The following is a 26259-nucleotide window of genomic DNA, read 5'->3' as shown; positions in this document are numbered from 1 at the left end:
ACATTTATATGTTGGTGTTTCCCCGGGATCCAACCTGAGCCATCTCTCTTGGGGTATCGGCCTCGCGTCCACTCTTACATGAAACACTGGCCCCAACCCCGTCCACCTAGCGGGAGACTCCATGGCCAGCCTTGTCCTAACCGCGACTGTGCACATCTCTCGGGCAGCGCTGGGGCTCCCTTCGCTAGGCAGGGCACTGTCGCCCACAGTCGCCAGCCCGCATGTGGAGGGCAGGGCCCGCTCTCGGGACCCTCACCTCTGTGACCCCAGCGCCAGCACCGCATCTAACCCTGAGCAGGGGCTCTGGGGAACTAGAAGGACAAGAAAAACCTAACAGGAGAGAGCTGGGATGGCCACGCTGGGGGCTAGAAGCCCAAGGTGCCACAGCTCGGTGCCGCCCAGCCTGGAAGGCCGGGGACAGGCCGCGTGGGGAAGGTGCAGGTCGGGGAGAGAGGTCCAGGGTTCGGCAGGAAGGCGTCTCACGGGCCGCCCAGCTCCGGGCAGACAGTGAGGCCAGAGCTGTTCGGACCGCTTCCCGCTCGGCGCCCTCGCCCCACTCACAGAGCGTTTGGCTCCACCCGGCCACCGTTGCTCTTTGGAACGCGCTCCCGCGACCCGGAAGAGCATTCTCCTTAGCAACTGCGGGACCGCGGCGGCGCCGGCCCTCCGGGAGCCAAGGTGAGGTCCTACCCCCCCCCTCCGCGGCTGTGCGCACGCCCCACCCGGGACGGACCCCGAGTCTGGTCTCGCGCGGCTCCGCGGGGCTTCGCCGGGAGAGGCCCGGGGCGAGCGTCCGCCGCCGCCGGCTTCTGTGCCTGGCCCAGCCGTCGCCACTGGGTATTGCACGCCCCTAGCTCCTGGCCACCCTGGCCTTTTGGGCCGGCTCCTCGCTGCCTGCCTGACCTCGCGTCCGCCGTGGTGGGCGAGAAGAGAGAACGAGAGCCAGTTGCTGTAGAGAGGACTCTTCCCCGAGGGTTGTGTCACCTGTGGACTCACTGTCACTGGTCCTGAGGTGGTCCGAGGTGGCCAAGACCAACAGGGATGGGCGGCTGAGAAATCTTGAATAGCAGCCGCTTAATTATAGTACTGGAACGTTGCCTCCTGCTCTGTGCTCTCCAAAGTGATGCACTTTATCTGCTTTATTGATTGTAGAAACTCATTTAATTGTACATTTTGAACTGAGATCCTTTCCAGAGGAAATAGCTTTCCAGTTGTGACCGAGATGTGGTTAGTATGTTGTAGCATAGATTTTGTGTCTTCCAGGTTTTTGCAGATGGAAGTCTCTTTGGGACTACTTTTGGGAAGGACTTCAAGTGAATATGTTGAAATATGGGCAAGTGTGGTTAATAACCCTGGTTTGCACTCGAAGACACTACTGAAAACCACTTGAGTTTGGAGAGTGGTGCTAAGAAAACTAAGCTTCATTTGAGCATTGTTGATAAAAGTGACTTTGTAATCCAGTGACGATGGAACTGAAATAGGGTTGTGTGAATAGTCTTGGGCGTGACATTATTTAGGGATAGAAATGCAGGAGTTTATAGTATTAATAAAGTTCGTTGTTCCAAACTCAAGTATCTTTTTAAGTGCCTGTATAGTGTTATGTGCATTTGAAAGGATGGAGGACAACACTGCATACATTAGATCATTAGAGAAGCAATTAGATGGCATTTGTGTACATTCAAAATATGTGTTAGATATTAAGGTGGCGGAATCAATATGAACTGGGACTTTTGGGACTATATTTATGGATTAAAATGAGACAACTCTAAAGTGTTGATGCAGTTTGTGTTTATGTTGGACTAGATAGGAATATTAAATGATTTTTTTCTTATATCCTTAATTTTAAGGTCTGAGAAGTAATTCCAAGTGTCTTTTTTTTGGTCTTTTTCCTTTTTATCGGTACCAGGGATTAAACTCACAACTGCCTGCTTGCAAGGCTGGCGCTTATGCCGCTGAGCTAAATCCCCAGTCCCTCCAAGTGTCATTTTGAAATCCTTATTTAAACCTCTAAGATCTTGGTTTGGGATATGTTTCTTTGAGATACACAGTACAAATGTCTTTGATGTTTTTCCTGTTTGAGTTCTAAAATAATAATATGGGGAACTTTGCCTTTGTGGATTCTTTGCTTCTTCAGTTGCTCTTACATGCATTGGAAACACAGAAGTTTAAACACAGCAGTTTAAGTGGAGTTAGTGTTTCATACATACTTGAGTCTTGTGAAATTTTGCTTTTTGGATGATCCCCAAGTGTTTCCTATTTAGCAGGCACATGCCAAGAGATATCAAGAACAACAGTAAACTTAGCAGTGGCAGTTCTTCATTGGTGCTATGCTTCTGTGTGCTTAGCTTATCAGTCCTTGATGCTCCACCCTTACTGTAAGATCCAGGAAGGCTGGAGCAGTTTAGAGATGCCAGAGTTGACTTTTTTAGTTTCATAGAGATTTCAGGTTTCTTGGTTTTGGAGACTTACTGAAGATAGAAATTCAGAAGAAAACCTCTTAAGATGTTTTGTTGTTGTTTTTAAAAAATAGATTTAGTGTTCATTATTCAACAAATATTTGAATGGTGACTTGGTACCAGCCTTGGCCTTGGAGGTGGGGGAGAGGGAGTGCGTATAGTCCCTGTCCTCAGCAGCTGATTGTCGGAGGCTCACACCAATATTACACTGCAACCCGGACAAGTGTTCAGTCAGGGAAGTCACAGAAATAGCATTTAAACTGAGACCTGCGGGATGCACAGGAAGGGAAGTGTTCCATCAGAGCAGTTTGCGGAACAGAGACTCTTTGACAACAGGGCTCCAGGAGGGGACCAGAGGCTTAAGGTACAGCTGCATAGGTGAAGCTGGAGAATTGTGAAAAGGTGGGCAGGAGCAGGGGCCTTGAAGGCAGCTTGGGTTTTTTCTATCCTTGGAATAAAGAGCGGCCTGTGTGCAGCTTGGGCTGCATTTCAGGTGGGGATGACACAGTGAGGTTTCCTTTGAATAGCCTGCTTTGTGTTTCCTCCAGGCTGAGTGTCTGTATTGTCTTTTCATCCTCATTTCCTCCACATGCTTCCCCTGCTTTGTTATGGTGGGAGAAGCTTCCATATCCCACGGGCAAGATACTTTTTGTTTTGATTTGGGAGGAAAAAATTATAAGGATTAAGATTGGTTATTAGGAGTTAATGGATTTGAAATAGTTTTTCATCATGATTACTGCTAGGGCACTAATTTTTGTGACTCCTCTTTTTCCTGTTTTTAAAATGCTACAAAAAACACAATATGGGCTGGGGATTTAGCTCAGAGGCATGAGTGCTTGCCTGGCAAGCGCAAAGTCATGAGTTTTTCCTTGTTACCAAACAAACAAACAAAAAAAACACAATACAAAATAGTGTCTTAGCCACTTAAGTGTGAGTTCAGGGTGTTAACTGTATTCATAGTTTGTGTAGTAGATCTCTAGACACCTTGTAAAACCAAAACTCTATAACTATCAAACAATTCATGCCCCATTCTCCTTTCTGTGGCCATGATTTGACACTTTATGTCTTTCAGGTGACATTCAGCTTTTACTTTCTTGCTTTTTTCCTGGTATATCATTTCTGCCATTAGTTCAATTCAGTCCTACCAATTTTTTTTTCTTTTTTGGTTTTTTGGGAGACAGGATCTTACTATGTAGTCCAGATGGGTCTTGAATTCACTGCCCAGAATGGTCTCAAGCTTGCAGTGATCCTCCTTGCCTCAGCCTCCTAAGTCCTGGGATTGCAGGTGTGTGCCACCATGTCTAACTTCAGTTATACCAGTTCTTAAAAGCTTTCCTCCCTTGACTTTGAACTTGTACTCATAAAGTCAGGGTGGAAGAGACTGTAGAAATTGTCTTATCTAACTTGCTTTTATTCTTGCCTAGATAGTGCTTTGCCAAAAGAGAGACATCTTGTGAGGCGGAACAGAGTTGGGACCTGAGCTCTGGTCTTTCACCTCCTGGGCACCTTACCTTTCCTGCTTTTGCCTGCGTTGCAGTGATTAGTGCTGTGTGCCTAGTTAGACCACTAGCATTATGAGAGGCACAGGCACTGATTTCTGTGTGCCTGTATGCCTTCTTGCTTTTCCCTGGTATATCGTATGCCTAGATTTTCTGCTAAGGCATAGTAGATGCTGTATTAGCCAGCTGCATGTTACATAACAAATGCGTAGGTTAATATAATATAATTCTGAAGAGAAAAGGCTTACTTTCACTTGCAGTTATAGAAGTGTCACTTTGGGCCTATAGTGCACTTGACAGGGGCTGTGTGTGCTTGCCTCCCTGCTGGGAGGAACAAGAGGCTGTCACCTTTACCCCTACCCCATGGCCTAAAGACCTCCCGGCAGGCCCCACCTCCTAAAGGTCCTATCATCTTCCAGTGATGTTGCAGGCTGTAGCTAAGCTTTGAATACTTAGCTCTGGGGGATGGCTGGGGACATGTTTAGAAATCACAGCAGAAGCTCCCAAGTATTTGTTGGCTAATCGGTTGTTTCATTGCCTAAAAGCGTGGCACTGTGTGAAACTTTGAATATCAGGAATGTCAGACCTTTGGCTATGTTCATCTTTTCTACATGGACCCTTCTTCAGGGTATGGTTATTTCCCTTTTGTAACCAGAAGAGCTTTGTCACCTTCTCCCAGTGCCACCTTAGTGCTTGAATTTGCCCATGATGTGTGTACTTGGATTCCCTGGAAAATTTTGGTGAAACCTAATGAAAAAGCCATTGGAAATGGAAAAAAAAATGCATTAAGCTTTTTAAAATAGGTGATTTAACTTGAGGCAAAGATTTATGTTTATTTTTGAATTTTATTGTTGCAAAATGGTTTTGTATCATATTTGTGCCACAGGTTTGGTGCTCATCTCAGAAGCCTACGGGACCAGTTCATTTTAGGGTTAAAATGAGAATGTTTTGAAATGACTCAGGATTCTAAGTGCAAAGAAATATAACAAAACATTTTCATGTGTGAAGGCTCCTAAGCTCTTATTTGCAATCTCCCCATTTATCCCAGTTTGGATTCCTATAGTATCATAGGATCAGCCTTCTAGAATCCAGTTTTTAGAGTGTCCTTTTATTTCAATCTCCAAAACTTTTTTTTTTATTATTTTATGAAAAGTTTCAAAGGCAAATGAAATAAGATTGTGCGTATGCATGGAAAGTAGATGGAAAGAGAGGTTAAGTTGGTTGGTAGCATATTTTTGGTATATGTGCTGCTGAGACAAGCACTATAGCATATTTGTGATGTCTGGTGTAGCATAAGCCTTTTATGTGTCTTCTCACTACTGTGTGGATCTGATTCATGGAAGGTAGCTTTTAAGGTTTCTTTTTATTACTTAGTACAGTCCTGCATATAATTAATTCACAGGTTATTGATTGATTGATAATATTTTGTTACTATAGCACTCAGTTATTTTTATTATGTCATTGAGTGTATTGTTTATTGTATGAGAAGTCTTCAGTCCTGTGTTGGTAAAATTCCTTCCAAAGCAGTCAGCATACTTTATGCTAATTGTCTTGGCAGTGGTCTCATCAGTCAGCTTCCATGTTTGGAGTGTCTCACTTCCTCAGGTGCCTACTTAGGGGTCCTTGGTGGTGAGCCTGTAGCATGTGTGCTGCAATGGCCTGTTTGCACACTGGAAGCTTAAAAAGATTTATTGTCATTGTTCAAGGGCAAAGAATGCTCAGTGGTACTGTGGTGGGCAGAGCCGGCCTGGTCCTCTGGTCTTTTTCTGTTTCTGGCCAGCAGGCAGGAGTATCTGGGGCACTGTCCTTGAACTCCCAACTGCCCACCACATACAGATTGGCTCTGATACTTTAGGTGCTTGATTGAACTCTAATTTTGTATCTCAGTGAATTGAGAGCTGGGGTTTCAACTGGGTTGCACTAAATTGTGATCAGTTAAAAATATCTTCTTGTTAAAATCACATGATTCTTCCTGTGATGCTTTAAATGGCTTCTACCAACCTTTTTACTGTGGCATGCTGGCAAGTACTGTCTTTGCTCGAAATTCTGAAGTGAGGATCAGTGGTTTGAGTTTGATCACAGAGCGCATTGCCCCTTGCTCTATCCCTGCCCTCCCTCTGTGGATCTCCATGTTAATGCAACTTCAGAAAGATGGAAATCCAGGGTTTTGCTAGCTCCCAATAGATGTTTACTTTAAAAGCTAGGACCTAGCAGATTGTTAGTGAAAGGTTGAGTTTAGAATTAAGATTTTATATATCTTTATATACATTCAGTGCATCTTTGATTGTTTTTATTTTTATTTTTTGAGACCTCCCCAGTCCAGTTGCCTTAAACTCTTCTCCGCAGTTTCAGGAATGCTGTGCAAAGGGAGTCATGCAGTGTATAACTTGAGATAGGTTTCTTTGCACACATGCTACAGGGAGGCGCAACCTGCTTGGGGTGTATGTCAGTAGTTTGTCCCTTTGCCTTGTTGTGTAGCATTCCACTGTGTGTAGAACTGTTCATCTGCTCAAGCTCAGCTGGATCATTCTGTTTTGGGTTACTGTGAATAAAGCTTTGATGAACATTCATGTGTACACGTGAGCTTTTATTTCTTGTGGAATTGGTGCGCAAAGGTATAGGTGCCCTTAGAATCTCCTGTGGTTAACATTTTATCCCATGTGCATTATTCTTTGTCTCCTCTTTCTCTGTGTATCCATATGCAAGCATAAACATAAAATTTTTGGGTCGGGATATAGCTCAGTGGCATAGTGCCTGGCAGGCATGAGTTTGATTCCCAGTATCAAAAAAATTTTTTTTCTTGAACACTTGAGAGTAAATTGCATACATAATTTCCCCAAATACTCCAGTGCATATTTCCAAGAGTGAGGACATTTTCTTGCATATTTACAGAGAAGAAGAATCAGCTTAGATAATTTAAAATGGGTACAGATTTGATCAGATTTACCATCTACTGCATCTTTTATCAGTTGATGGTAAGGCACCTTGTAGCATCTTTTCCCTCCTTTCCCTTTCTGTAATAGAAGATAAAACTTCAGTTAGTACTCAAGTCGGCTCTGTGAGGGATGTTTTATTATTATTGGCTCTTTTAGATTAGATAATGAAACTGAGGCAAAGAGGGGTTGAGTATCTTGTGTAAGTCAGTGCTTAAGTGGCAGAGCCTTGGTTCTAAGCTTGTGTTTTCAGCTTTAGAAGTCTCATCCCCACTGAGATCTATTGTCTAATCTTTTAGACCATTGTAGTGGCCCTTGGTCTTCCAGAAACTATTTTTTATATTAGCTGATATAAATGAATGTTATTTAATTTTATGGTATTTGACCCATTTTGTAGTAACTTTAGATAGTGTGATTGAAAAGTGTGGTAAACGTTTAAGTTTAAAAACATTCCTACAGTAAGTACAATAAACATTATTACACATTTCCATGAATCCCCCTTAAAATCCTCCCCTTTACTTCCAACACTCTAATGTTCTTGCTACTTTTTGAAGCTTCTTCTGAAAGTCCTTTTTTGTGATTGAAACTGTTATGACCGCTTTGATGTCCTAAATCAATTAAAAATGTTGACTTTTCATGGACATTTTGACTTTGAGGAAGAGTCAAAAATTGTATGGTGCTGGATCCAATGAATAAGGTGGGTGAGGATGCACATAATGTTCTTCTCCTGCCTTTTGTTTCGATGAGTCTTCAGCAATGTTCATACATAAGACTAGAAAGAGAACTTCTAGAGCTACCTCGGAAGTGGCCAGAGTGATGGCATAAGTGTGTTTGAAGTGGAGAAGAGTTTTTTTTTTTTTTTTTGCCAGGCAGGCAATTTGCCACTGGGCTATATCCCCAGCCCTGAGAAAAGTATTTTGAGGTGGCTTCCTGGCAATGTGTCATTTACTATAACAAAATTTTAGAAATTGAAGCATTCAATGACTATTTCAGTAACATATTTCATCTGTTGCTCAGCTCATGTTAGAGCTGAAATCGAGCCTATTCTACATAGAACTAGCATTTATGGCACTTTGGGAAGTATTACATTCTGGTGATGAGATGTAGTTTATACTGTAAGCATCAAGCAGCTCATTGTGTTGCACATTAGAAATGAGAATTTAGAGAAAACCCTTGTAAGTTGTCTGGTCTGCGTCCTTGAAACCAAGCCAGGATTGTTTCTCCTAGGGCGTTCTTCAGTGCTCACTCCAGTCTTTGTGATTTCTCAAAGAATGTCCTCTTATATCCCCAGAAGAAGGCAGTTTTTAATCTGTATCTGTGTGAGAGTTTTTTTTTGTTGTTGTGGAGATTAAAATGTGCTTTTTTTCTTTTTAAGCTTCTTCTAAGATCACTACCATGCAAGTCATACAAATACACATGTGTGGGTTGCCACAATCACTGCTTCTGTGGATATTATAAGTTTGAATTTCCTCACATCTGGGTTATTGGGCTGTGCACAAAGAACTGGTGTGAATACAGGCTTCGTATTTACTGTGCACTGAAAGTGATGTGACTTCTCACTCTGTGACAAGTTGAGCACTTGCAATGTGAGGGTTTAAATAGTCCTGAGATTCTGAGCTTTGCCTTGGAGCCCAAGGTCTGCAGTCTGACCTTCTGCCCAGCAGGCTGTGGAACCATAGGCATCCTGGAGCTCAAGTGGGAGGCAGGGCTGGGCCCTGGGGTATGAGGGCCTCCATTTGTTTTTTCTCCTGAGAAGTAAGGCTTCTAGTGCTATTGTTGGGATTTCTCTTTTTGAAGCAGAAGGGTAAGTTGACTCTTTGGAGTTTTTTGGTTATTTGTTTTTCTTCAATTGGCCTGTTTCTCTGTCATAAGGTTTGTGTCTAAATGTATCCCCAAAGCCTCATGTAGTCATGGGGGGCAGGCCTCTCAAAGGCAGCTGGGTCTAAATTTGTGATTGGTTCATTGTCTAGCATTGGGATTGGTGGTGTGAGTGCTGCACCCACCCGGGGCAGGTAATTGGCATACAGTATAATGGAGGGAAAGGAGACCTACTCTTTCCTTTTTGCTCTTATTGTCTTTGGTACTTGCTGCTGCCACGAATGGCTACCCCTGTGCCATGCCACCCTGCCTTGGAGCCAGCTGATTATGGTCTGAAACAGCCACAAGCTATGAGTTAAATAAACCTTTCTTTCCTTAATTTTTAGTGTTAGGTATTTTGTCCCAGCAATAAAAGAGAAGTAACTAAGACAGCCTTCTAAAATTGTTGATCATTAAATTCATGGTGATAGTCTTGTGAGTGGTGGTGGTTTTTATTTTGAAATGCAGAAGCTTGAAAAGCCATCAGTTCTTTAGTCAGTATCTTCCAAACTCACACTGAATGGTGTGAATGTGGAACATAGTTGGCCTGTAGAAAGAATTGAGGGCTAGAGTCAAGGTTGGCTTGACTCTCAGGTCTCCCAGGACAGGGGCCTTAGTGACAGACTGGATTTAGAACCAGCAAATTGACTTAGGGGTCATTAAATTTGCCATGTCTTACTATGTGTTGTCTGGACTTGCTATCTTAGTCATTTTGCTAATTAGAATTGTATCCTGCATCCCTCCAGTATTCTTTAATGGTGGTAGAATTCTACTCTGTGACTCTGAATGGACAGTGAAGCTGCTTGTGACTTTGTATGTTTTCCTGTGGAAATGCTATCCAGGACTTGACAGAGCCTTGGCTATAGACAGAAGGGCCACAGGTAGTGAGTTCCAGAAGTTTGTGACCACAGACCTGAGGCTGTACCCATTAGCATAGCAGCACTCTCTAAGGACAGAGTAATGGTGTTATAACAGAAGATTCCTATGTTCCCAATTTCTTAGTTGTCCAGGTAATAGTCCCTGTTCCAGTTCCAGTTGCTTCTGGTCTCTTAGAAACAGCTGGTCACTATGATGCATAGCTGGTCACTATGATGCACATTGTATAAACCAATCCCTAATTGATGAGCCATTCTGCCTGTACTTCCTGCTTGCTTATCCAGTGTAAGCCCTATTCCACCAGAGACTGGGACCTATGGGAGTGATCCCTATTAGTGCCCATCAGTGTAAATAAATCTGCCTCCAAATCCTGGATGTTGTTTTGGTGTTTCTGTTTGCTGTTGTATCTGATGTGTTGGCTGGAAGACTGACCATGCTGACCTCTTTGTTCATGGCCTTCATGGGCAGAGCAAAGACCTCTCCAGGTCTTGATGGGAAGTGTACCCTCGAGATTTCTTGTGTCACCTTGGAGCTCTAGAGGATTCCTGGCTTCTCACTTGAGGGGCTCACATTGGAACCCAAAGGGAAGAGGACACAGTCTGTCTGTCTGTCTGCCTGCCTGCCAGCCAGATTCCAGTAAGACCCCTGTCACCTCAGTCAATCTGTCAATCCAGCTCAGTTTGAGCAGAAGAAAAGCTTGATCAATTCTTGCTAGTTAAGATCACCCTCAGGGGAAGGGGGGTTGGAGTGCTTGACCTATGAGTGCCTGCTGAATGAATGTGTGAGTGGATGAGACAGGGTGAGCAATAGGCTGCTCTGTCTATGCAGCAAGATTGGGAGGCATTGGTCATTGTGGCTGATTGGGCCCTCACCTGCACTTCTGTGGAGATCAACATATGACATAATGGGGGCCTTGTACCTTCTTAGCTAATTGTGCCTAAGTTTCTGTGAGGGGTGTGGCCAGGTGGACATCTGAATGATCTCTCTCTGAGGGGAACCCACCTTTTGTCTGTTGTGTCATTGCTCAAGGTACACAACATACATCATAGGGAGATAGAATAAGAACTAATTAGTTAAAGGCCATAGTCCCTCACTGAAGGAAGAGGCGCATTTACAGAGTTAAAAATGCAACCAAGCCACTCCTGCATTTCAAAGAAAAAGAAAAGGGAAAAGAGACCCATTTTTCTTCAGAATTCTGCCTTGACACCCTTGTTGATGCTGTAATTGCTGCCAACACCTGTAGCTTAACTTCCCACTCCCAACTCATGTAATTCCAGGCAGTTGAACCAGTTCCAATTCATTGCCTGCATTAGGCCGCAGAAGCCGCACTGGAGACACATCTGTCCTGGTCTGATGGTATCATCTAATCCCCACCTGAGATGACTGTCAGCAGTTCCTACTGAGTTCCACATTTTGACTGGGAAAAATTGGACCATTAGCCATGACAAAAGAATTGCACCTTGTCAGGTCTTAATAGATAGTACAGACTGAGCTCTATCAAATTGGACCTCCTACAGCTATGGTCATTGCAAAAGTCCGGGGTGAACCTGCAACTTTCCTGGTTGGAAATGGAGCAGAATACTCTGCCTTCAAAAGTTCCCTCTGTTAAAAAGTTGCCATCACCGGGGCAACTGGGACTCTTATCTGTTGCCCTTTCTGCTAGGCACAGACTCAGTTGTCCTGCATATACATTGCCTTAGTCTTCTGTCACCCACAGCCTGCTGGTACACTTGCCTGGACCTAAAAATGCCACCTTCTGCCTTTGACTGGCTCCTGTCCATCAGCCCTTCTTTTTTTTTTTTTTTTTCCAGTACCAGGGATCAAACTCAGGACCATGCACTTGCAAGGCAGGCGCTTTTGCCGCTGAGCCCCTATCAGCTCCAGCCCCTATCAGCCCTTCTTCATAAAGACCCCAATTCTGGACTCAAAGGTTCATTGACCTGGACTCAACCTTCCAGAGGTTCAAAAACTTGTTTCCTCTTCACTGCATTTCTGATCGATAACACCCAAGCTACCTGCTGGAAATGCACAAGAGTTCTGCTACATTATCTGGCAGATACTGGTTCCATGCACTAACAACCATTGTCCTTCTGATCAAGAAAGCTGACAGGCTCACCTTAGACTGTTAGGACTGTCATGTGCCACATTCTGTATTAGGATCAACTGTTCTAAAAAGTGGACCCCTGACAAATCCTGAGTATGCCCTGTTTATGGATGGAAGTAGCTCTGTTAGAAATAAAGTCTGACAGGCTAGATATGCTATGGTCACCTAGGACAAAACTATTTTTGGCCAGTCCTGCCAGGATGATCTACACAGCAAACTGCTTCCTGTTGCTGTTTGGAAATAGGCCACCAGTGATGAAAATAATTCAGTCTAGGGACCTAAGCCCTGGGATCCAGTTCACTAAAAACCAGATATTCCTGGAAGATCAGAGCCAAACCTGCCTCCACCATTTGTTCTGCAAGCTCACGCCACTGCACTGACACCTGTACCACTGTAGCCAGCTCAGGCTTCAGCCCCAACCTCTCATCTCCTATCTATACTGAGAAAAATATGTGTAGGATTCTACTGAAAATAATCATCCCTAGATATGGCCTACCCTTGATCATTGCCAGTGACAATGGGCCTGCTTTTCAGGCAGAGGTAACTTAGAAATTAGATTACATGAAAACCACTTGCAGCTTGTAACCAGTTAAAAGACCAGCTATATCTGTAGATATTGTTGTACACATATAACCCAGGTTCATGTTAACTACCTCCACAAGTTTCAGAAATCCAGCCTTAGACCCACTGAAAAATTTACCTGGATAGCTCCTCTGATGCTCACTCTGATGAGACAAGGCATGCAGGACTGAAGCAGGAGGACATCATTCACAGGACTGCTCCATACCTCATTCTCCTTGACTTTGTGTCTTTTCAGGCTGCTTACGTAACCCAGTCCTTGCTTCCCTACCTACTGCTAGCTGTGTGTGTGTGTGTGTGTGTGTGTGTGTGTGTGTGTGTGTTTTCCTTAAACTGTGTGGATGGTTGCCTCAAGAGAATATTACAAATGACCAAGATTTGATGAGCATTCAAGGCACACTGGACACTCTCCTAGATCAGATTAACTCCCTCACTCCCTTGCCAGAGTAATGTAACAGATAGACCTAGATTATGTCTCTTCCTAAAAAGCATCTTAGGGAAATGCTGTGTAATAAGAGTTTTGCGGAGCTTGGCTAGTGCCCCTCCTAGGATCTCTGACAACCCTAATGTTACTCCTGCTAGTTGGGCCTTGTCTCAGAAGATCACATGTAATATGCCCAGCAAAGATTTGCCGGGGAAACTAAAAGAGGAAGGAAATGTAGCACAAAACGCACCCCACCACCCCACGCCAGTATACTTCAGTTTGTTAGTCGTTCAGGTAACAGTTCCTGTTCTAGTTCCAGGTGCTTCTGTCTGTCAGAAACAGCTGGTTACTGTGATGCATAGCTGGTCACTAGGATGCACATTTTATAAACTAACCCCCTATTGACAAACCATTTTGCCTCTGTACGTCCTGCTTGCTTATCCAGTATAAGCCCTCGGCCACCAGAGATCAGGGCCTGGCATTCTGGGGATGAGCCTGATCAGTGCTCTTCGATGTAAATAAACCTGCCTCCAAGTCCTGGGTGTTGTTTAGATGTTTCTGCTTGCCATTGCAGGATACCTGTTTTTTTTGTTTTTGTTTTTGTTTTTTAAATAACTGAGAAGCCAGGTTGATATTAATCTGTGTGATATAAAAGCTTTGTCATGACACTGACATTTTATTTGAAAGATATGAGCCTAGAGAAAACTGCTTTCAATACTTGTATTTTTTAGCCATTTTGTTGAGTAGATTCTGAGTCATATATTTTTTCCAATTGCTGTAGTAAAATTGGCCACGTGGGTAAGCTTTGAAGCTCTCTTTCCTCTGTCTTATTACTTTTGAGATTGATGTGAAAGAGAGATGATGGCTGTGATTACCATTGAAATTACGTATGTTGCTGGTGAGTGAGTTATTTTCCAGCCCTGTTATTGAATGTTTGCTTCTGTGTCACAGCTTGAAGTGGGATTGTCCATGAGTAGCCCTGCTTCAGACATTTGCTTTATGTGTGTAGAAGCCCTTGGTGATGATAGCAGCTGTTGCTGAATTGTTTCTTAAATAGAATATTTACTTTCTGATGTATAGTTGGGAGTTTTTAAAAGAGATTAAAAAGTCTCCACATGTTCTTCATTATACTTTGTGCAGTGCTTTACGTAGGAACAGACAGAAGATCTATTAATTGATAATTGTTGAATTTCATGAACATGGGAGTTTATTACAATCTATTTTTCTCCCTTTTTAAATTTCCAAAGTAAAAAGATAAAAAAAAAATTCTCCCCAAAAGATAATGATGAGAAAATGACAAGATTGCAGAAGGATTTTACTTGATGGGAGGGACAGTGGTTAACAAAATAGATGTCCTGATTTCCAAAACTTGCTAAGGGTGACAGAAGTACCTCCCTGGCTTCCTGAAAGGGAGAGAATATAGTTTTGCCCTGCTTTTTGCCTGTTTACTGATCTTGGCAGAGATACTAGTGTGACTGCTTGCATATTGTGAACACAAACCTTTTATTTTTATACAAGATATTTCATTTTGGTGTTTAGAGTAGAGCATGAATGCTGATTCCGGTGGGTACTTCCTATGATTCTTCAGAGAGCCTGCTATTATGAAGCATGCTGGTGATGCAAGAACTTGGGGCTAGTGGAAGTTACAGATCAGTTGGGAGCATTCCCACCTTTACTGTGTTAGTCTGCTCATACCACTTCAGGGGAATTCTAGGCACCAACCACTATTTAAAGCCCCTTATCCTTCCTGCTTTAAACTTAGTTGGCTTAATATCTTCATTCACTGAGAACTATATTCTCACTTTTGCTTTTAACTATCCAACATAATTTTGAAAACTTGAGAAAGATGGTTGTATTAGTACATTTACCTATAAAAATACCTATTGATATTATTTTTTGTATGAAAGTACTATTTAGTTCTTTTAAAATTTGCCTTTAGGAACTAAGCAGCTTTACTAGAAGAAAGATAGCCTCTTTCATGAATGGTGCTGGGAAAACTGACTTTCCACATGCTGATATCTCTTACCATGCATTAAACTAAAATCTAAATGGAGCAAATATCTAAATATAAAAACAGAAGCACTTAGGCTGCTGGAAGGTAGAATAGGTGAAATTCTTGAAGACATAGGTATAGGCAAAGACTTTATGAACAAAATCCTGATTGTACTGAAATATTACAGAGAATCAAAAACCAAGATTACATCAATTTTTTACAAGCACAAGAAACTTTTACACAGCAAAAGACATCACCAAAAAGAGTGAAGAGACAACTACAGAATGGGAAAAATTTTTTACCAGCTGCTCAGACAAAAGACTAATATTTAGAATATGAAAGAACTCAAAAAAACTCCGTGCCTCCCCCCAGATTTAAAGAACCAATCCAAAAAAAAAAAAAAAAAAAAAAAAAAAAGGGCATCTGAAATGAGTAGATGCTTCTCAGATGAAGAAATAAAAACAGCAAATAAATATATGAAAAAAATGTTCAACATCATTGGTCATTTGTGAAATGTAAGTTAAAACAACACTGAGATTCTACCTTTCTCCAGAGACAATGGCTATCATCAAGAGATCAACCAGTAACAAAATGCTGATGGGCTATGGGGAAAAAGGACCCTTCTCCACTGTTGGTGGGAGTGTAGACTGGTGCCGCCACTGTGGAAACCAGTCTGAAAAAAAGCATCATAGCACAGTGATGTATGCATACCCATACAGCACAATTCATAATAGCTATATCTTGGAAACTGCTCATCAGTGGATAAATGGATAAAGAAAATGTGGTTTTTATATACAGTGGAGTGCTATTCTGCCTTAACTAAGGATAAACTTGAGACATTTTTAGGTAAATGAATGTACCTTGAAACTAATTTTAAGTGAAATAAGTCAGACACATACGTTTAAATACTGAATCAGATTGTTTTTCTTGTGTGAGAAACCCCAAAAATAGATACGGAGGATAGATACTCGGAAGTAGAAAAAGTACAAATGGCAAGGTGAACAGGGGAGAGGGAAGAGAAAGGGACTTGAAAAGAGAATGGAAACAAAGTTTTTGGGGATGGGTACGGGATGAAGGGTTGAAGGGGGAGAGGAGAGGAATGGGATTTAGGACTTTTAAAAACTTTGAAACGGGCTGGGGATTTAGCTCAGCGGAATAAGCGCCTGCCTTGAAAGCAGGCAGTCGTGAGTTCGATCCCCGGTACCTATAAATACGAAAAAGCCCCCCCCCCAAAAAAAAAACCAAAAAAAGCCCCTTTGAAATAGTCATACATGATGGGGTACCATGGGATTGAGACCCATATCCAAAAACACAACTCGTTTGTTTGTTATAAGCTATAAGCTGTAAACACACGCAGCCTAAAGATGATTTTATAGGGAACTTTACTCTTGTGGTGTCATGCAGGTACTCAAAAAGTGTTGGATTTTTGGAACCTTTCAGAGTTTTGGGTTATGAAAGTTGTACCTGTGTGAGGAGGCTTTTCAAGAGTATTAACTTTACTATCTTAGCAGAGACAGACGTTGGACATACGAAACCAGAACCATTCTTGGTTTACCATGCTTGTGGTCCCCCGGGAGGGACCTGGGATGGGATCAGCTTGTCCTCAAGCGGAAGGTGCTAGCTCAGGTGCCCTGAGCCACTCTCCCACCTGCGCAGGAAGCGGAAGCGGAGGGCTGAGGTGGGAGGGAGTGATCGCTGTGAGACTGCGGCGAGGTCAAGGGAGATGATACGGAAGCCGGACGGTGGGATTTCACAAATGGGGAGCCTCGGCCACAGCAGTCTCTAGGGACTGGAGCAGGAAGAAGCCTATTGTGTGTTTTGATCTCTGGGAGGATAATGGCTCCTCATCCTGGCAATTCTGGTTTTTCTCAGGAAGAATGACTCGTTTTTTATTTGCATCTGATTGTCTGTTTTATGTTCTTATTGAAAACTCCTGGGTTCCAGCCTTGCATTAGATGAGCTTTATTGGTCACAGACTGGATTCAGTGTGGAGTTCAGGACCTTTCCAGGGTACACCTACCCTAGAGCTCTCCTCCCTGTCTCCTTGAGTGAGGCGATCAGAAGGCAGGATGAAGAGGCCAGACAAAAGAAGTTTGAACAAGAAGCTTCTGCTTCTGTTATGTGGAGTTTCTAAAAACTATGAAAATTTTCAAACAAATATAAAATAGAATAGTGCTTCTGCCTCCATGTAATAGTCATCTAAGTTCCATAATTTTTGCACAGTTGCCTTATATTTTAACTGATCTTCCCTTTGCTGGAATATTTTAGACTAGCCTTTGATATCACTTATGAATGTAGACGCAGTCTCACTATGCATTGTAAAAATGTTCACTAGTCATAATACTGTCTATCACTGCACCGAAAATAAAGTGAATTACCTGTTCCAGGGCCCTGGAAGCTCCCCATTTCTTTGCACTTGCTGAGAGTGACCCTCCATGCAATCGTCATGCCCTCTGCCTAGGAGGCTCCACGTGGAGACTCACTTGGTGGACTCAGCGGCAGAATCGCTCCCTCAAAAGGAAGCTTTTCCTGCTTGCCAAAATTAAAGTCGTGTCTCTCGCCCAGCCCCAAGGCCTTGCTGTCCGTGTGTGATTACACACACGGTCCCTTCCTCTGGAGTGCAGGTGCCCTGGAAGCGGCAGCTTGCCTGTCATGTTGTTTGGTTTCCGCCCAGGGCCTAGGAAGGGCCTAACACACAGAAATAAAGCCAGTGTTTAGGCACAAGTCAGCTCTTAGGTTAATGATAAATGATCCCAGTATTTCTTCAGTATTTTATAACTGTTATCTCTTCTTACAACTGATTCCTATTCCAGAGCTTTGCTTTCTCAAGGGCTTTACCCAACAGCTGTGTTTGCAAAAAGTGCTGGGCTGTTGTCCTTTCAGGACATTTAATCTTTTAAATCCTCCAAATATTTTGTAAAATATAAGTGAGTAAAGTGACTTCTGACCTGTTAAGAGGCAATGTTTTTACTGACATAACTCTCATTTGAGATCACTTATTTGAGCCTGCAGTTAATAAATCTGTCTTGGCTTATATATAACTGAATGGAATGAATTTATAACCCATGGATCCTCCAACTGATTATCTGGACTTCTTTGATTTTAGTTGCTTGTATCTCCTGTAGGGGTATTTTAAAATTGTTATATTGTCAGTATATTCTGTAACAGGAGAAAAATATAATTCCATGAAATAGAAACTTGAAACAAAAAACTTGGATTCTTTAAAATTGTGTGATTTTAGACATACAGAAAATGTGCAAAACCGGCACAAAATTACTTTAGACTCTGCACCAGATATTCTTCAGCCTTAGTTCTTTCAGCTTCAGGTTATTATACACTGTTTTCTTCAGTACTCTTACCTATTTGTCTGCCTGCCTGCTTTCTGTCTATCTTTCTTTCATTCTTTCCGACTTGACTGAGAGTAGATTGTAGAAACTCAAAGCGTTTCTCTTTTTATAACCATTGTACAGTTATCAAGGGGAGGAGGTTAGTACTCACATGTGATACCATTAATTGACCTATAGTTCTTACTCACTTTCCTACTTCTGTCCTTGTTAGAAAAAGAAAATCCTGGATCAGATTCGCAGAGTTGTAGCTTTAGCTCCAAATAGGAAGGTATTTCCTTTCCTGAATTTGACATTGTTGAACATTTGCGGCCAGTTATTTTGCAGTAGGTCCCTCCAATTGGACCTCGCTTGTGTTTTGAAAGTGACATGTGTTTCTCAGTGCAGTTTCAGGGGTCAGATGATGCGGAATTTTCCTTTCCATAGATATTTGCTCTGTCACTTGGTTAAGTTGGGTCTGTCAGACTTCAACAATAATATGAATTACGATGGTGATTACCATTGGTACCTTTTTATCATTTTCTAAATTTGTTAGTTGGAATTCTGTAGGAAGTACTTCTCCATTTCATTTGTTTATTAATATATATTTAAAAAAATTAGTATGAACCCATGGATTCTTATTTAATGGATGCTAGTCTGTTATTTCAACACTTTAGTACTTAAGGTGTCATATATATTGTCCAGAAGGGGAATTTGCAACTAGCTTTTGACATCCCTGCCATTTTTTTTGACTCTTTCCTTACTCTGGAACAAGAGGATATCAAAAGCCAGGGCTTGGCAAACTTTTTATCTTAAGTGGCCAGAGGTGACTCTTTGCGAGTTGCCCAGTGTGTGATGTGCCTGCTTACCTCTGTCTTGGATGGTTTGTGACCTAACAAGTGGCTGTGCTGCCATGGAAGTTTATTTGCAAAAGTAGATGGCTGACTGGATCTGACCTGTGGGCCCTCGTTGGCCAAGTCCTCTCCTGGGTTCATGTTTGTACTTTCCTACCCATCTCAGAACTGGCCCTTCCCAATGGAGTCCTGTTTCCTTTTAGTGCAAATGGCATTTAGAGATGGAGCTCTGGTTACTAGATATGTTCACTGCTGCCAGGCTAGCCTTACTGCTGGGCTCTCTTGGCAGGCAGAGGAGGAGGTGTAAGAATATGTTCATAGGCTGGGGATTTAGCTCAGCGGCATAAGTGCCTGCCTTGCAAGCAGGCAGTCGTGAGTTCGATCCCTGGTACCGATAAAAATGAAAAAGACAAAAAAAATATGTTCATACATAAATGAATACATTTGCACATATACAGACACATCTGTATTCCATATCTGTCTATAAATATTATAAACCACTGAGTTACATCATCTCCAATTCCATTGCAATTCTAGCCTTTCTACTTTCTATATTTGAAATTCCTTTCTCCAGTAGTGACATACCTCACTCCGGTTATCATAAATATTTACTTATTTCAATTTTAGAATATATAGAAAGTAGATTTCAAATTGCAAGCCTATTATCTCTGAAGCCTACTAACTGTGGAGTTTAATTTTCATTTTCACTTTTTTTTTAATGTGTTAGAATTGGGTTAATTCTGTGCTTAGAAGTTAGTCATTCCTGCCGCCCTCTAGTATGTTGTACTTTATTTATTTTGAGTTGAAAAATAAAAATACCTTTATGATATGCAACATATTTTGATATATACATTGTAGATTGACTAAATAAAGCAAATTAACACACTCATTACTACATGCATTTGAATTTTTCTTGTGGTAAGAACCCCTAAAATGTCTTATAGCAATCATCAAGTGTGCATCATATTGTTATTAACTGGTCAGTATGATATGTAATAGATTTCTTGAATTTACTCCTCCTTTTGTGTCCTTTGACCAATATCTTCCTAATTTCTCCTACCTCCCTAATTTCTATTTATTTTATTGAGAATAAAGCAAAACAAAACAGAACAAAGCGGATCAGGACAGAACAATGCAAGCAACACAGGACTTCAAAACAAGACAACATGAAATCAGCTATCATAATATCTCTTGTTTTAACCACTATTCTCTTCATTACTTCTATGAGTTCAACTGTTTTAGAGTCTACATGTGAGTGAGGGCATGCAGTATTTGTCTTTCTGTAATTATCTTGTTTCACTTAGCATCATGTACCCTAACTTTATATATATTTATCACCAATGCAGGATTTTCTGTGTAAAGGCTGCGTAGCATTTCCTTCTATACATACCATATTTTCTTTATCTATATGTCCATTGATGGGAACTTCGGTTGACTCTGTATCTTGGTTATTGTAGTGCTTCTGTGAACACTGGAGTGCAGATAGCTCTTCTATGTTTTATTTCATTTGAATACATATGCAAAAGTAGGAATGATGGATCATCCTACACTGTGCCACTGAGCTAAATCCCTAGCCCAGTAGTTCTATTTTTAAATTTTTGAGAAACTTCTATTTTCCTTAATGATTGCACTAATTAACATTTCCTCCAGTAATATATGGGGTTTCCCTTTCAGCAAGATTTCCTTGCCAACACTTACCTTTTGTCTTTTTGATCATAGCCATTCTAATACCTATGATGTGTTATATCATTGTGGTTTTAAGTTCCATCTCTTTGATGACTAATGATATTGCACATTTTTCATGTACCTGTTAGCTCTTTGTATGTCTTTTGACGAATGGTATTTGGGTCCTTTACCCATTTTTAAAAATGGAGTTGCTTTCTTACTATTGAGTTCCTTATATATCTTAGATATTAATGCCTTATCAGATGTATGGTTTACAAATATATTCTCCCATTCCATAGATTGTCTCTTCTTTCTGTTGGATGTTTCCTTACCTGTGTAGAGCTTTGTAGTTTGAACCTATCCTATTTATCTTTTGTTGCTTTTGCTTTTGGGTTCATATCCCCAAAATATCTTTGCCCAGGTCAGTGTCAAGAGGTTTCGTCCTTTTGTTTTCTTCTAATAGTTCTACAGTTGCAAGTCTTGCATTTAAGTCTTTACTTAATTTAAGTTGCTTTTTATATATGGTATAAGATGAGGGTCTTTTCTTGTTTCTACATGTGAGTATCCAGTTTTCTCGGCACTATTTATTCAAGATACTATTGTTTTCCTATTGTGTGTTCTTGACATTTTTGTTGACAATCAACTGATCATAAAAGTGTGTGTTAATTTCTAGGCTCTTTATCCTGTTCCATAGGTGTATGTGTTTTTATGCTGGTACTGTGAAATTATGAGTACTATAGCTTCAGTAGTATATTTTGAGAGCATATAGTGTAATACATTGGCTTTATTCTTTTTGCTAATTTTGACTATTTGAGGTCTTTTGTGGTTTGGTATGAATTTCATATTTTTTCTTCTATTTCTGTGAAAAATACCTTTGCAATTTTAATAGGGATTGAATCTGTAGATTGCTTGGGTAGTAAGTACATTAAAAAAATTTTTTTTGTAAGTACAATGTAATAATACTGATTCTTCTAGTTTATAAACATGGGATATTTTTACTTTTAGTTGTGTCTTGACTTTAAATCCTTTCATCAATTTTTTTTTGTTTTTTGTTTTTTGGCATCAGGGATCAAACTTGTGCTTGCTAGGCAGACACTTAGGTCACTGAGCTACATCCTCGGCTGCTGCATTATTTTAAATATGAATCAGAACATGTAAAAAAGGCATATGAAATATGTATTCTTCCATATCCATTTTTTATCCTATTTTTATCTGCCACATTTTCACTTTGTTCTCACAAACTGCTGTAATGAAGCAGACTTACTAGTTTCTGATTTACCATGTTGTCTTTTTGCACAAGTGAACATTTATGTGTGTGTGTGTATAATTCGTATTTTCTCTTTCTTACTAAAAGGTAGCTTACTGTAGATACTCTGTCTTACAATTAACTCATGAATTGATGAGTTGGTCTGAGTAGAACATTTCTCTGTAGTGAGTTGCATAGCTTGACCTGAATCAAGTTACTGAAGGTAAGAACTTCTTCAGATTATAGTCAGTTTAAAGAAACAAGCCAGGCTCATTCAGGCATTCTGCCTTGGATTAAAAAGATAATAAATCCTTAGGTCAGGGATCTTGGGATAGCAGTTTCTCTCAATTGACCTTGCTCTAATCTAAACTGTTGTCCTCGGAGGTAGATCTTGCCCTCTATTCCTGATGCACAGTTGTGGTTTTTGGATCTGCTCCTCATTGTTTACCACGTCATCCTCTTTTTTAACGGATGATTTAGTGTCTCGTTTTGGTGGTGCACTACTTTAGTAGCTTTGTGAGAAAATACATAATTTTTTTTCTGGTTGGAACTGATTATTAGTTTTACTCACATGATTGTTAGTTTTGTAGAGTTCTTTTAGTGAGGTCCAATTTCCAGTAGTCCTAGGGTTTAACTTTCATTCTTGAGGATCCAGTTTTTGCTCCAGTATTATTTCTGTTTATCCTGAAGAGTTCCCTTTGGTACTTTTCTTGTGATTTTCCTGGTGATGGGCTTTTTCCTTTATCTGGTCAGTGTTTTCTGTTTTCCATCATTGCTGAAGGATATTGGTGCTGGATATAGAATTCAGGGTTGATAGCTTTTTCTTTTAGTTCTTGTCTTCTGGCACTCATGAGGGTGATGATAAGAAAGGAAAAGAAATCTTGTACCATTTAAAGACTTTTTTTCCCTGTACATAGCATGTCGTTTTCTTTTGACTGCTTTAGTCTATTATATCTGGTTTTCTGTGGTTTTATTTTATAAGTTTATTTTTTAAAATTTTATTTTAAAGAGAATAAAACCAAACAAAATAAAACAGAATAAACCCAATGAAAACAAAACAGTTTAAGTGATACAGAAGTTCAAAACAGGATAATAGGAAATCAACAATGGCTACCATAATATGTCTTGTTATTTTCAAGTTGCTGCCCATACCATCAGACATAATGAAACCAAAACAGAACAGAATAAAACCAATCAAAATAGAACATTGAATAAAACAAAACAATAAAATGGAACAAAACAAAACAATGAGAACGATTTTGGATTTTAAAGACAAGACAGAAGGAAATCCCCTATATGTGCTATATTGCACATTGTTATCCTCTCAATAGATGCTCAAACTACTGGCTCTAGGCCTGCAAAGTCAATCAAACAACACAGCATTAAGTTGTTTTTGTACCTCAGTTGCTAACAACTCAGCCTGTGTTCTTCCCAATAAACCGGTTTGCTTAGGGGTGGGGGGCAGTGTTCTGGTCTTCCAGCCCACGTTAGCTCATGGCAAGAGTGAATTGGCTTCTTGTAGCACCTTCTGGGGCCCACTTGGCTTCTGCCAGCTCATGGACAGGGGTATTGGTTTCTTGTTACTCCTCCTGGGACCTGCATAGCTTCTCTATTTTATAAGTTTAAATACAGAGTTCTTTGATGTTCTTGGAGCTGCTGGGATCTGCATGTCTTTCTTCAAATCTGGCATGTTTTCATCACTGTTTTTTCAACTTTGGGGGACTTTTTCTGTCTTTATCTTGGGGAACTCCCATTATCCTTGTATCTGGTCTTTGGTCTTTTCTGTATGTCCGTAGTGCTCAGTCCATCTTTTTGTTCAGTTTTCTTTCTCTGTTTTTCAGATTGTATAGTTTCCATTGATAAAGCTCAAACTCACTGACACTGCTGTTCCACTATTAAGATTATGCCGAATATTATGTTTTAAATAATAAAATTTTTAGTTTTTAAATTTCCAATTTTTGGAGTAAAATTTTATTTCTTTGTTGAGATTTCTCTATTGATACTTATTTTCTTTTCAGGCTTTGCCATTGTCTTGCCTTTTGCCTGAGTGAGCATGGTTATCATAGCTGATTTGAAGTGCTTGTCTGATAAACCTAACGTCTGAGTTATTTTGAGTTTGGGATGTGTTAATTTTTTTCTCCATTAAGATGAGTCAAATTTTCAGGGTTCTTCTTATGTAAGATAATTTTGGATTGTATTTTTTGTTTTCTTAAAAGAAGCAGAGTCTCACTGTGTTGCCCAGGCTGTCCTCAGACTGCTGAGCTCTTGTGAGTCTCTGGCCCCAACCTGCCAAATAGCTGGGCCACCAGCCACATGCCTGCCACTCTGCCTGGCTTGAATTGTGTCTTGACAATAGTTAATATTATCTTGTGCAGACTCTGAAACCTCTCAAGATTCTTCTGAGAAATCGTAATGCTTTTGATTTCACTGACAATTAGCTTCAGACCCCTCTTCCTTAAGAGATGGTCCAAATTCGGTTCCATCTTTTAAGTCTTTTTTTTTTTTTTTTAATCGGTACCAGGGATCGAACTCACGACTGCCTGCTTGCAAGGCAGGTGCTTATGCCGCTGAGCTAAATCCCCAGCCCCCATGTTTTAAGTCTCGACGGCACATTCAGTCTCTCCTATCCATCTAAAGAATTAATGGGTCAGCCCTAGACTTGTACAGTATCCATAGGAATTCGTGGATTCCCTTCTTCAACTTTTTCCTCCTCTGTAGTGCCCTGGCTCCTCTTTTTTTGGTTGGGCAGCCTGTGAGATTCCTTTGGAGAGTTTAGCTACCTGTACTGCACCATTGCTATGATATAGGCCGTCCATGGGATAAAGCTTCTACTTCTTCATATCCCCAAATGAAAATATAAACAGAAATGTACCCCAGTACCATTTGCATCTCCAGGTTTCTACTCCCAACAGTCTGTCCCCATTTGTTTTTTCCCTCATACAGTTGTTTCTAATGTTTTTTTTCCTAGAGTTTTTATTTGTAATCCAAGGCATTTTAAAATCATTTTTCGGGCGTTGGGGCCAAGCATTGGCTTTCCCAACCATTTGCTTCAGGAATTCACCTCGTGTGATACAGAAAAAATTTTAGTAAGAGGAGGCTGGAAATGTGGGTTAGATTGCAAAATTGCAGTGAGGAAGCCTGAGTGCTTTGAAGAAACACTTCCTAAAATATCTTGGGTAACATACAGATTGAGAGTAGTGCTTGAGAGGCACATTAAAAAATTTTGTCATTTCAATGCTGCACTATTGAAATTCAAGCAGTGGTAATTAGATTTTAAAGGAAAGAATCTATTTAGAAACATTGTGAAAGTAGATAGAATTTGCTAATAGATTATTATTAGAGGGAAAGAGATGAAATGTTGACTGTTTGCTACTTCAGGAAGATAATGATGTTAATCTGGATCCAGTATGCAGGTGGAAAATTTAGTTGGGGGAGAATAAATTGAAAGAAACACATGTTGTATTCTAAATGCTTGTATTAGCAGGAAGTTGGAAAGTTAAAGAACTTTAGAGAGTTGGACTAGAAATTTAACTCTGACAGAAATGAATCTTAAGAGTAGAGCCTTATAAATGATAGAAATTTAAATAGCAAGTGTAAAAAGAGGAGTCAGCAGTAAATCTGAGAATTGCAGGAAAAGATAGATAAATCAGGAGACTGAGGTATACTGGAGACCTAGCTGAAGAGTTTGTACTCCAAAGAGCTGGTTAGTGACATTCTCTACACATGTTAAAAAAGTTTAAAAATAGAAAACTTCCAAAAAAATATAAAACTTCCAAAATCTGGGGGTATGTCATATTTAAGTAATGAAGATTTTCCTTTCTACTTTTACTGACAGATTTATTTTATTGTAAAGACAAGCACAATGGTCATATTCTAATGGGAGGTTAGCAGTTTATAATGGAGGAAGAGAGCCTGTTAGTGTGTGTTACAGTTTTAAGCTTTGTCAGGGAGGTGAATGACAGCAATGGAATGGTAGCTGGTGTCGTAAAGTGGGCAGAAGAGGAGGAGGACTAGCCCTTAGTCTGGAAATGTGCTGATGGAAAGGTTGCTACGGAAGGCATAGTGGCTGTGGTGGTAAAGTTCTAGAGTCAACAGGTAAAAATAGGATAAAGAACAGATTGAGGAGTTTGATCTGTGAATACATAGGGACATTTTTTGCCTTTCATAGAAGAAAAAGTAGGATAGATACAGGTATGGAGAAGAAGGTTTGTCAGGGAGAAGGGCCAGTCATTATAGGAGGAGGCTGGAAATTTAAGATGTTGAAAATAAGAGAGTTAAGAGTAGAATGATGTTTTCATTCTTATCACATAGAAAATACAGTAGTTGAATCTTCCTTCATGCAACAAGTGGAAAAGCCACCCTCTTCTCCAGAATTTACTTGAAGGTAATTGAGAAGTAATAAGAGAGTGACTATCTAGGAGACAATCAAAAGTTAGGAAAGTAAGGCCAG

General features: G+C 40.6%; 1 protein-coding gene across 3 annotated transcripts in view; it reads left to right on the top strand.

The window, feature by feature from the left end:
• Positions 1–206: 206 nt before the first annotated feature.
• The window catches only part of Dis3l2 (DIS3 like 3'-5' exoribonuclease 2), a 266965-nt gene continuing 240912 nt past the window's right edge, over positions 207–26259 (top strand). For 2 of the 3 annotated variants that reach the window (XM_003474416.4, XM_013157595.2), the window contains exon 1: positions 545–678. Coding sequence is in view for 1 of the 3 variants with exons in the window: in XM_063237106.1 (XP_063093176.1) it covers positions 222–678 (457 nt within the window). In the remaining 2 variants the exon portion in view is untranslated. Of the gene's footprint in view, positions 679–26259 lie in introns of all 3 variants that reach the window. The other variant, XM_063237106.1, reaches the window with a different exon arrangement.

The sequence above is a fragment of the Cavia porcellus genome, unplaced genomic scaffold, assembly GCF_034190915.1.
Source record: "Cavia porcellus strain 051 isolate PalLab524CR breed Dunkin Hartley unplaced genomic scaffold, mCavPor4.1 scaffold_26, whole genome shotgun sequence".
NCBI classification, from domain to species: Eukaryota; Metazoa; Chordata; class Mammalia; order Rodentia; family Caviidae; genus Cavia; species Cavia porcellus.
Note: the sequence above shows the minus strand (reverse complement) of the source record. Positions and strands in the feature narration are given on the sequence as shown.